The 12,624-nt window shown below is 42.5% G+C and overlaps 1 protein-coding gene across 1 annotated transcript; it reads right to left on the reverse strand.

Annotated features, from left to right (window-relative positions):
* Nucleotides 1-3,010: 3,010 nt before the first annotated feature.
* Nucleotides 3,011-8,790, reverse strand: LOC149983229 (uncharacterized). The gene is made up of 3 exons (XM_036977186.2): nt 7,503-8,790; nt 6,412-6,536; nt 3,011-6,247 (listed from the first exon to the last, which is right to left on the reverse strand). Exons 1-3 carry the CDS (start codon nt 8,544-8,546, stop codon nt 3,889-3,891), a joined length of 3,528 nt encoding a protein of 1,175 aa, XP_036833081.2. The 5' UTR covers nt 8,547-8,790; the 3' UTR covers nt 3,011-3,888.
* Nucleotides 8,791-12,624: the final 3,834 nt, after the last annotated feature.

Raw genomic sequence — 12,624 nt, forward strand, 5'->3', positions numbered from 1 at the left:
AGTAGGGCAAAAAAGTATTTAGTCAGCCACCAATTGTGCAAGTTATCCCACTTAAAAAGATGAGAGAGGCCTCTAATTTTCATCATATGTACACTTCAACTATGACAGACAAAATTTGAAAAAAATCCAGAAAATCACATTGTAGGATTTTTTATGAATTTATTTGCAAATTATGGTGGAAAATAAGTATTTGGTCATCTCTATACTTTGTTATATACCCTTTGTTGGCAATGACAGAGGTCAAACGTTTTCTGTAAGTCTTCACAAGGTTTTTACACAAGGTTTTTTGGCCCATTGCTCCATGCAGATCTCCTCTAGAGCAGTGATGTTTTGGGGCTGTTGCTGGGCAACACAGACTTTCAACTCCCTCCAAAGATTTTCTATGGGGTTGAGATCTGGAGACTGGCTAGGCCACTCCAGGACCTTGAAATGCCTCTAACGAAGCCACACCTTCGTTGCCCGGGCGGTGTGTTAGGGATCATTGTCATGCTGAAAGACCCAGCACCGTTTCATCTTCAATGCCCAAATCTCACGATACATGGCCCCATTCATTCTTTCCTTTACAAGGATCAGTCGTCCTGGTCCCTTTGCAGAAAAACAGCCCCAAAGCATGGTGTTTCCACCCCCATGCTTCACTGTAGATATGGTGTTCTTTGGATGCAACTCAGCATTCTTTGTCCTCCAAACACGACGAGTTGAGTTTTTACCAAAAAGTTATATTTTGGTTTCATCTGACCATGTGACATTCTCCCAATCTTCTTCTGGATCTTCCAAATACTCTCTAGCAAACTTCAGACGGGCCTGGACATGTACTGGCTTAAGCAGGGGGACACGTCTGGCACTGCAGGATTTGAGTCCCTGGCGGTGTAGTGTGTTACTGATTGTAGGCTTTGTTACTTTGGTCGCAGCTCTCTGCAGGTCATTCACTAGGTCCCCCCGTGTGGTTCTGGGATTTTTGCTCACCGTTCTTGTGATCATTTTGACCCCACGGGGTGAGATCTTGCGTGGAGCCCCAGATCGAGGGAGATTATCAGTGGTCTTGTATGTCTTCCATTTCCTAATAATTGCTCCCACAGTTGATTTCTTCAAACCAAGCTGCTTACCTATTGCAGGTTCAGTCTTCCCAGCCTGGTGCAGGTCTACAATTTTGTTTCTGGTGTCCTTTGACAGCTCTTTGGTCTTGGCCATAGTGGAGTTTGGAGTGTGACTGTTTGAGGTTGTGGACAGGTGTCTTTTATACTGATAACAAGTTCAAACATGTGCCATTAATACAGGTAATGAGTGGAGGACAGAGGAGCCTCTTAAAGAGGAAGTTACAGGTCTGTGAGAGCCAGAAATCTTGCTTGTTTGTAGGTGACCAAATACTTATTTTCCACCATCATTTGCAAATAAATTCATTAAAAATCCAACAATGTGATTTTCTGGATTTTTTGGGGGTACTGTGTTCTTGGGGACCTTCAATGCTGCAGAATGCTGCAGAAAAGTTTGCTGCAGAAAAGTTTTGGTACCCTTCCCCAGATCTGTGCCTCGACACAATCCTGGCTTGGAGCTCTACGGACCTTATATAGACAGTTGTATGCCTTTCCACATCATGTCCAATCAATTGAATTTACAACAGTGGGTCTCCAAGTTGTAGAAACATCTCAATGATGATCAATGGAAACAGGATGCACCTGAGCTCAAATTTGAGTCTCATATCAAAGGGTCTGAATACCTAAGTAAATCATGTTTTCTGTTTTTTATTTGTAATAAATTTGCAAACATTTCTAAAAACATGTTTTCGCTTTGTCATTATGGGGTATTTTGTGTAGATTGCTAAGGATTTTTTATTAAATCAATTTTTTAATGAGTCTGTAACGTAATAAAATGTGAAAAACCTAATGGGGTCTGAATCTTTTCCGAAGGCACTGTATGTCATAATATTTTTTTTAAATGTTAGATAGAATATTTTGTTCTGAAAGTTTTAGGAACAAAAAATGATATGTAACACCCCAGGTGTTATCGTGCTTTGTGGCATAGAATCAGACCAACTATCCTTCTAGCATTATAATAAGGATTCATTCACTGTGAGTGAGTGATAGGCTACATTTCAAAGAAACCTCTTCATGGATTCTGCCTTAGATAGTCGCTGTCCATTTTCCGGTGGTGCTGAATTTCAAATTACGATCGGGTTGCTGTCTGCTTTAATGTTGCTAAATCTCTGAAGGACCTATCACTCGATTGTTTAACTTGTCATGTAAAATATTTTGAATTACATATGTATAGTTTAAAATGTTGTTCTCAAATAATGTAGCTATTTGCTGAAACTGCATAAACATCTCTCAATCTAAATACAGTATCTCATATTACTCTCTCATGTTCACTGTTGTTTTAATATTATTTTACTATCCTAATTTATTGAATATTGTTTTACTATCCAAATGTATTTTATATTGTTTTACTATCCTAATTTATTTCATATTGTTTTACTATACTAATTTATTTCATATTGTTTTACTATCCTAATTTATCTATCTTCATTTTATATTTATCTATCTTAATTTGATATTTGTTTATCTTCATTTTATATTTGTCCAGAAATGTATTGTTTTTATCTTTCTCACTGTTATTATTTTATTTTATGTAAGTGAAGTAAATTGAATTGCATTGTTTATGGTAAGAAATGTGCTATGTAAATAAAGTTTGATTTCATAAATCAAGTGCTATAATAAAATGCTATTTGCATGAACATGCCATTGGGTGCATCGTTTATATTATGGTTGGTGGCTCATTCTTTGATGGTATGCACATATTACAGTGTAGCTTTAAAAATCTGTAGAGGACAGCCTCTGGATGGTGATATGGTTTTGTATAATTTCTAGGCTACAAAAGATGATGAAGCATGCGATCACACCCCTATGAAAGCAGATGAAGAAATAGAATAGTGTGCATGTTGAGGTGAGACAGCTACTGTAAATGAACAAGTGAAAGGACATGACAGGACAATTGCATAAAGGAACAAGAGACCATATTTGTATTTCAGTATGACATTTATTGAGCAAATGCTGCTGGGAAATAGTTCATGATGAGTAAAGACATGGGATTGCAAACTGTAGCACCTCATTTAAGTTCGCTATTTAAATTCAAGTCCATCCTATGCATACAAGAATGTATGTGTGCGCATTTACATATTTATTTTCAATTGCACTCATTAGGTAAACACAATAGATACTGATAAAAAGCATGTTTAAGGCTCAGAGTTTCTTCAAGGTTCTTAATGCTTTAGTTGCTTCGGGTACTGTATGTTTATGATCATCAGTACATTGCACCATTGTCTTTCTCATTCTTCACTATATTGTGTTGTAGACGATTGCATTTTTGGCTCAGTTGGTATCTTCACATAAAAAGGCTAGTCCTTTTGAACATGTGTCTCTAAAGTGGACCGTCCAACCCAGGCACCCCTTTTTGAATTAACATTTGAATGAACATACATTTCTATCACTCTCCCACCCACATACAGTATGCATCTAAACTGTAAACCTTCCATCCATACATACAGGTTAGAGCGGAGGGGTCTCCCTCCCTGAGCTAGCATGCAGACGCCCCCACCCGTGAGCCCTCCCGTGAACTGCAGGGAAACATAAAGACAATTAATAATCTGTCCCACTATCACATTTTCCTGATATAATCTGCAGCAAAACCCATTTAAAGCTTTCTCTCAACATGCATTTTTTAAACGTTAGCTTTGTCACATCATATGGCTTCTCTCGTTGCTTTTCTGTATGTTTGAGAGTGGTTCTCTTTATTACATCGCTCTAGCTCTATGATTTCTTTGTTATGTTAGTTCTGGGTTGATTGCTTGTTGTCGTGTCATTTTTGTTCCTCCTGAGTGGGTTGGATGGAGTGCAATTACTCAGTTTCAGTCACCACCTTGACAGACTGGGAAGAGTGTTTCTCCATCTTCTTGCTGGAGACTGTCTTCTCCTGCATCACATCCTCAGACTCCTTCACAGTCTCGGTGACAGTGACCGATTTGGTGACATGCTTGGCCCCGTCCTCTCCAGTGGTGATGGTCTCCACCGTTTTGGTGATGACCACCTTCTGGTCCTTTGGATCATCTTTCTGGTCCGGGTCATCTTTAGTGGGGCTCTCGTCCACTCCATTTGAGATAACATCCTTCTCCTCTGCCTCTTTCCCACCCTCATCCTTCTTGTCCTTGTCCTCTGGGGTAATCTTCTCCACATCTCCGTTCATGGCTGCGTCTTTCTTTTCTACCTTCCTCTCTTCCTCTGAATCACTCTTTTTGTCTACTTTCTCTTCTGCAGCCTTGGGGGCCTCTGACATTGGAGCTTCTGGTTTGGGGGCCTCATCTCCCTTCTCACCCTCACCCTCTTCTCCTTTGTCACCCTCTGCCTCGGGGGATCCTAAATTGGGGGATTCAGATTTGGGGGATACTGTAGGTTTTGGGGATTCCGATTTGGGGGAGCCAGCAGGTTTTGGGGATTCAGATTTAGGGGATCCAGCAGGTTTTGGGGATTCAGAAGTAGGGGATCCAGCAGGTTTTGGGGATTCAGATTGAGGGGATCCAGCAGATTTGGGGAATTCAGAAGTAGGGGATCCAGCAGGTTTTGGGGATTCAGATTTAGGGGATCCAGCAAGTTTTGGGGATTCAGATTTAGGGGATCCAGCAGGTTTTGGGGATTCAGATTTAGGGGATCCAGAAGGTTTTGGGGATTCAGATTTGGGGGATCCAGAAGGTTTTGGGGATTCAGATTTGGGGGATCCAGCAGGTTTTGGGGATTCAGATTTGGGGGATCCAGCAGGTTTTGGGGATTCAGATTTGGGGGAGCCAGCAAGTTTTGGGGATTCAGATTTAGGGGATCCAGCAGGTTTTGGGGATTCAGATTTAGGGGATCCAGAAGGTTTTGGGGATTCAGATTTGGGGGATCCAGAAGGTTTTGGGGATTCAGATTTGGGGGATCCAGCAGGTTTTGGGGATTCAGATTTGGGGGATCCAGTAGGTTTTGGGGATTCAGATTTGGGGGAGCCAGCAGATTTAGGGGATCCAGCAGGTTTTGGGGATTCAGAAGTAGGGGATCCAGCAGGTTTTGGGGATTCAGATTTAGGGGATCCAGCAAGTTTTGGGGATTCAGATTTAGGGGATCCAGCAGGTTTTGGTGATTCAGATTTAGGGGATCCAGAAGGTTTTGGGGATTCAGATTTTGGGGATCCAGCAGGTTTTGGGGATTCAGATTTGGGGGATCCAGCAGGTTTTGGGGATTCAGATTTGGGGGATCCAGCAGGTTTTGGGGATTCAGATTTGGGGGATCCAGCAGGTTTTGGGGATTCAGATTTGGGGGTTACAGCTTTGGGAGATTCATGTTTTGGGGATCCAACTTTTGGTGACTCAGACTTGGGGGACCCAGCCTTTGGGGATTCAGCTTTTAGGGAGTCTGGCTTGGAGGGCTTTGAGGTCTCAGATTTCTGGACCTCAACTTTTGGGGCCTCACTCTTGGGGGCTTCTGTTTTGGGAGCCTCTGTCTTGGCTACAGCTGCCTTCTCATCTGTTTTGTATTCTTTCTCATCCTTTCCTTTCTTCTCATCTTCCTCATCCTTATCATCTCCATCTTTGGATCCTTTGTCACTACCTGCATCTTCATCTTGATCATCACCCTCCTCTTCTCCCTCTCCCTCTCCTGTCTCCTCTTCTCCACTGCTTCCCTCCTTCTCTCCAGCCTTCTCTTTGTCAGGAGAGGCCTTTGATTCTGGGGCTTTAGAGCACAGGACTGTCTCCTCTAATTCCCCCTCTCCTTCTCCCTCATCTCCCTTCTCACCCTCACCCTCTTCTCCTTTCTCACCCTCTTCTTCTTTTTCTCCCTCTTCCTCTTCATCATCACCTTCTTTGTCCTCCTCTTCCTCCTCAGCAGGTGTGCTGGAGCTAACTTGGGCTTCAGTGGAGGCTACAACCTCTTCTGATTCACCCTCTCCCCCTTCTCCCTCTGCTTCTTCTCCTCCCTCTTCTCCCTCATCCTCTCCTTCATCTGTTGCCTCTGCCTCCAGAGTGGCAGAAAACTCCTGGGCCATCTCAGCCAGGGCCTGGTCCATCTCATCCTTCTCATCCTCTACCCTGGTCTCCTCGATGATCTCCTCTACAAACTTATGCTGGACTTTCAGTTTGGGAGGCTCATACTTGGACTTCTTAGAGGAGGTGACGGTGTGGCGGTAGGGGAAAGTGCTAAAGTGGGTCTCTTCACCTTCTAGGAGTTTCCTGCAAGAACAGTAGAACATGAGATATAGTTTAGTGTAGGCCGAATATAAAAATGTAGTTTCTATATATAAATGAGATCTTTATGTTTTTATTACACATGATATATTTAAAAATAAAAAAAATTCAATGTTAGTCCTAATTAGCGCTCTGTTGTCGCACTGTACCTGTATGCAGCAATCTCAATGTCGAGGGCCATCTTGACATTGAGCAGGTCCTGGTACTCACGCAGATGACGCGCCATCTCCCACTTCGTGCCCTTAAGCTCATTATCCAGCTGGTGGATGGTCTCCTGAAGAGAACAAGACCGAGAGACACAAACTGGTTAAGAGCTATTATTTCTTATGGCTATATGGAACCCTGAAATAATACTTGGTTATTTATTTCTGGTGTAGGGAAGACACATTTCTCCATAAGGACACTGCTTTCTAAACATCATAAGAAAACGATCAAAAATACAACGTCATATTTTGTGATACTGGTAATTACTTCACAAGCACATTTACACTTGCATAGGCCTACATTTGAAACAGCACTTTGAGATTCCAATAAAATATCATTGCAATAACAATTGAAACTGTGAAGTCCTCCTGTCTCATTTATGAAAAGTGAAAGTGCAAATAATTGGATAGATTGGACTGTTGTTGTGTTAAATAATGTATTCTGACGCAGTGAACAGCACTGTGTTTCAAGGGCCCCGAGTCTCTGGCTCAGCAACGAAAAAATAACAAAAAACAGTCTGCTGCATTATGTCTTCCCAACACTATAGTGTCGCTGCTTATGCGTAGCCAAATGATCCAACATTTGGAGATGTTAAATCTGTGTCCATAAGATGTCAGCATTGTGCCATTTAGGCTATCTAAAGCAAAAGCGCAGACACCACTCTTGGGCAGAGTTTATAGCCTAGTTAAAAGACATGCATTTAGGGCCCACATAAATAAAACAATTTAGTTCGTTCAAAATCAAACTAATACAATATGTGGGGACACAATGCAAGTGTGTGTCTTTCTCTCTATCCAAGTAGGGGACTCTCCTTATAAGTAGACCTACATTTAAAATAAGAATAAAAACCTCAAAGGTGTCGTGATAATATTCGCAATTTGAAATCAACGAAAAAAATATCTTATTACATAATTTATTCTCTCCACTACATTGCTTCTCTTTACAAAAATAATACAACTTTATATAATACTTCACCATTAAGCCTGTGGCTGGGGTTTCTGTATGAAAATGATGCCTACAGCGGGTCTCATCATACCTGCAGGCTGGACAAGTCGCTGCTGTGTCGGTCCTCGATGTCATTCAACTGCCTCTCCAGTGACTCCCTGGTTCCACGGACGGACTCTAACTCCACGGTCTTGGACTGAAGCTGGCGACGGTAGTCTGCTATCTCATCACGGGCGGACTTGATTGCATCTTTGTTTTGTGCCGCAGCATCAGTGAGCTTGGAATAGCGGCACATGAACCAGTCCTCCACCTGCTGCAGGTTCTGGTTAGAGTGGCCCTCGAGCTGGGTGCGGATCTCCCGGAGCGCCTCGGTGATGTCCGTCTTCTGGATGTCTTTCCTCTCCATGGTCACCTGCGACGCCTGCACCTGGGCGAACAGGTCGCTCACCTCTTCTTCGTGGTTGTTGCGGATAAAGGCAATCTCGTCATGCAGTGACTGAACTTTCTTCTCCAACTCTGACTTCACCAAATCAGAGTCGGTCATATCTTTTTTCAACGCCCGGATGATGCCTTCCGTCTCATCCCTGATGCGGGCTTCCTCATCGAAGCGGTCCCTAATTCTCTGGATGTCATCCTCGACGTGGTCCGTGTCGAGCTGGATCTGCGCTTTATCGTGGTGAATCTGCTCCAGCATGGAGCGCAGCTCCTGGAGTTCCTGGTCGTATAAATCGCCTAGCTGGGATTGTGACACCTGCTTCTGCCGCAGCGTCTGGATCTCCTCTTCGATCTGGCTGTTCTGCTGCTCCAGGTAGTGCACCTTGTCGATGTAACCGGCGAAGCGGTCGTTGAGCCCCTGGAGCTGCTCTTTCTCGTTGGAGCGCTTGTAGTCTCCGTTCGTTTGATTGAAATCAACGCTGTCGGCGGAGCTGAGGAGTGTGGAGCTGTACGCTCTGGCTACCGGCACATTGACGCTCCTCTTGTAGGAGGAGGTCATCGTGGAGCCTGGGCTTGCCCGGGACCAGGACTGAGAACGGAACCCGCTGGAGGGTGTGCCAGTGGAGCGGCCGTAGGTGGTCCTACTATCCATACTTCTCCTGAATGGACTCCCTATCGTGTCCACCGGGTGGTAACTCATCCGGCCAGACCAGGAGTTGCGTGTGCAGATGGAAGGGAAGGTGTCCGAGGTGGAGGAGTGGGGCGAGTATGTGTTTGCAGGTGCGGGGTGGATGGCGCTCTCAGCATTCTTAGTCTCACCGGCTGTCCTTTATATAGGAGAAGCATATCGCTAACAAGGCAGAGACTGTTTTTACTGGCCCATTGATCGAACGGAGGGGGAGGTCCATGTCTCAACCCTCCATACTCTATGTAAGTGAAACACTACTTGAGTGTGTGAGGGTTCGTGGGTGGCCGTTTGAAAGCAGAAGAATGATCACACATAGGGAGAAAAAGGGAAATGGGGTGATTATCATTAGGATGTTTGGGATATTCTATGTGTCCTTGACGTTGATGTGTTTATCATTTGTCTCTTGTCATATAGAGTTTCCTCCAAATATTGAACATTAGAATAAGAGAGAAAATTGTACATGCATCTCTGCATTTGCTAATTCAACCAGCCAACATGCAGCATTACTATGCATGGAAATATAACTTATGGAGCAGTTCAATGACCCATGTTAATTATTATTTCCCCTAGTATTAGTTAGCAAAAACGGTTATACCAGAAATGATCAATTTACCGATGCAATTTAGAGCGATAGCAATATCGTCTCCATGGACAGCACCAGTCCGGCAGACTCCAATATCAGCGCCATGGACAGCGACTTAATGCAGCAAAACACCATTACCGTCCTTTTCAAGTGTTTGAAAAGTGTTGAAAATGTTTCTCTCAAATTGAACAGAATGATTGATCATTAAATGAATTGAATTAATAATGTATATTTGCCTATGAACATGTGCAAAGCGAACCAATTTCATATATTGATGTTTTGCTTGTGCTAAGTCTTCAATAATAGGTGATTGATTACTTCTTGACAGGAAACCTCCCAAAATCAATGGGATTACCATCAGTGACCTACTGATGACGTATAAAGTGAGACTACCATGAGGGGGTTGGTTCAATCAATATGATGCATTTATGTGACCACTTGCTACTTTCAGGAAGTGTTGAAGCATTAATCATAGTTGTAGTTATTGACAGCTATTGGTATAGATTACAGTTATGATCAGCCTGTGCTTATATGCAAGTAATTTACCCCATTCAATAGTATATATCACCTTCATAATGCATATCATAATATGTTATGGACAAACTTGCCCTTTTATTTTGAGCCATTTCAAACCAAAGCATTTCTGTAGTGATGAATAGGAATCCAAACTGCAACATAGTTTTTTTCTGTAATTACATTCCTCAGAATGACTTTGTAACTTTATCGTCCAACTCTAACAATGATGGGAAACACGTTGATTAATATGGTTTCACAAACAGATACAGAATACAATGCATAAGTTACAGTCTTTGGGTTGCGGATGAGAGCACAGGGGATAGAGAGGCTGCTATCTCCTCACTGCATTGAGATGTTTTCTCTAAGGAGTGAAGCTGCAGTGTTGGTTGACAGATCTGATTGGCTGTAGTCTGTTGTCAGTCTTATTGATTCCTATTCAGTCCTGCTCTACCCATTTCAGAGGTAACTAAGGTCATTGCAAACCCTGCAATTGATGCAGGTAATGCAACAAAATGGCTGCCTCTGGTTTTGGCCAATTTACTGCCTTTAATGACAATATTTCATCCTATGAAAAAAAAAAAAAAAGTGATTAAAAATTCAAAAGGCACTTGCACATCTAAGCTATCTTTGTTGCAGGCACATGGTAAGAATTGAATAACATGAGAAAAAATAAGAAACCTGCACACTGCTCTTGCTAGTATCACTTAATAAAGAGCAGTGACACTAGCAAGAGCAGTGTGCGGGTTTCTTCTTTTTTCACATCCTATGAAAACCAGCAAGATTCTTTTTGGCAAACGGCAAGGCCATTTTTGCCTCCATGAACATTATTACCCACAATAAGATTTAAATAGTTTGTCAGGTTTGATTCAGATTCTCCAGTCGCCTTTAAAAACCCTTGCTTTATACCACAGTTAAGAGGGAAGAATAAATTATTCCCATCTCTGAGATTTATTTGGCATTTGTCACTTATCACCCATCTGTATTCTGTTATCTCACTCATTGTTTTTCCATCGCAACAGTTAGCTCTGTGGAGTGAGCCCTAACGCGTTTTAGAGCTCAGACAATTTCAGATTGTGTTTTCCCCAGAGAGAGAGAGTGAGAGGGAGAGAGAAAGAGAGGGAGAGATAGTTACCATGCCCCACTACATATGATTCTCTCATCCTAACTGAATGTGTGTGAATGTGTGTTGTTCTGGCTGAGTTAACTTCAGCGATGTATACGACCCTATATTCACTTTCTCCTGGCTGATCCTTAGTTAAGAGGGAAGAATAAATGATTCCCATCTCTGAGATTTATTTGGCATTTGTCACTTATCCATACTTACCCATCTGTATTCTGTTATCTCACTCATTGTTTTTCCTTCGCAAAAGTTAGCTCTGTGGAGTGAGCCCTAACGCGTTTGAGAGCTCAGACAATTTTAGATTGTGTTTGTCCCAGAGAGAGAGAGAGAGAGAGCGAGAGGCAGAGAGAAAGAGAGGGAGAGATAGTTACCATGCCCCACTACATATGATTCTCTCATCCTAACTGAATGTGTGTGAATGTGTGTTGTTGTGGCTGAGTTAACTTGAGCGATGTTTTCGACCCTATACTCACTTTCTCCTGGCTGATCCTTGTGACCTAGAGCTAGACACCTGGCCTCTGTTGCCTCTATCTCTCTCTGCTCTCCTGTTGGCCTCAGCCTTTTAAACATGTACATCACCACCAGTGGAGATTTTAGCATGTAAATCTTGGTGGGGTAAAACACAACACAACACTAAACAATACATTAATCGCACTATAACGGTGACAAACGGTGCCCACAAACTGTTAGGGCATATATAAAGCTGTCCCAACAGCAGAGTCCCAACAGCAGTCCCAACATCTTACCACTACTAGACCTGGTTATCAGCAGAGCCTTGTCTGGCAGCGAAACAGTTCATTCAGTCTCATTTACTGCTTTAAAAAAACACAGTTGACATGGCTGACTTGCTTAAACAAATATGGTTTCTAATGACAATTTAGATGTATGAACTATGGCATAAGGGGACGACAAGCGGATAAGAAGCAATCCGTAATTTCGATTAAGACATGAGAGAGCTAGGACGGACGTGTTCGATATAACTATTTGTTTCGCACTTTGAAATGTACAGCGACACAATTCAGAACATGGGCCGTTCTAACATTGTTCTCCCTGTACACCAAGTCAGAACAATAGGCTAAATAAAGGGGCCTTATAAGCAGACAATGAAAGCTCTTACAATATTAAATTATTACATTTCTCTAAAACAGGTTATAGGCTACAGTAGGCGAAATTAAGAGGGGAAAATAGACCAAATTATTAGGGTGAGGCACATTGGCTACTAACAGCTTACTACACAACATACACTTAGTATTACTTTCTTAGCTACAGTATACATATCTTCCTGGCATACTACATAATTTATGCAGCAGCATACAATACATTTTTGGACTTGGCTTGTTGTGCTGTGATCACTTGAACAGGACGTTCCTTCGTGGGCAAATTTTGTTATCAAAGTCTGGCATTCTCTGGATTAATGGTGCTTTCAAGACAACTGGGAACTCGGAAAAACAAGGTTGAATCATGATCTTCAGGTCGTAGCTCTAGAAAGAAGCCCGAGTTCCGGATTTACAATTCCGAGCTGGATGACCGTTCAAAACATATTTTCACAGTCAGAGCTCATGCTTCATTGACAGCATGACCAATGCTGAATGTTTATAATTTTAAACTTGGAAAAGAGACCCTTAATCCCAGATTTGGGACCACACAGCCACTCCACTGAATAGCAGTTAGACACTGATTCCTTCCAAACTGTAACGTCTGCATCCAACTCATACTTCTAAACACTTAGATCCTGGAACACAGCCCACTTTCCTGCTCACTCTCCAGATCCCAATCACCGGAATTCTAATCACCTGTTCACACACCTGCATGTCATCATCCCACACCATTTAGTTCAGTTCCTTGCACACCATCACTGTGAGGTATTGTTT

Source organism: Oncorhynchus mykiss, chromosome 5, assembly GCF_057628025.1.
Source record: "Oncorhynchus mykiss isolate SJ-2025 chromosome 5, ASM5762802v1, whole genome shotgun sequence".
NCBI classification, from domain to species: Eukaryota; Metazoa; Chordata; class Actinopteri; order Salmoniformes; family Salmonidae; genus Oncorhynchus; species Oncorhynchus mykiss.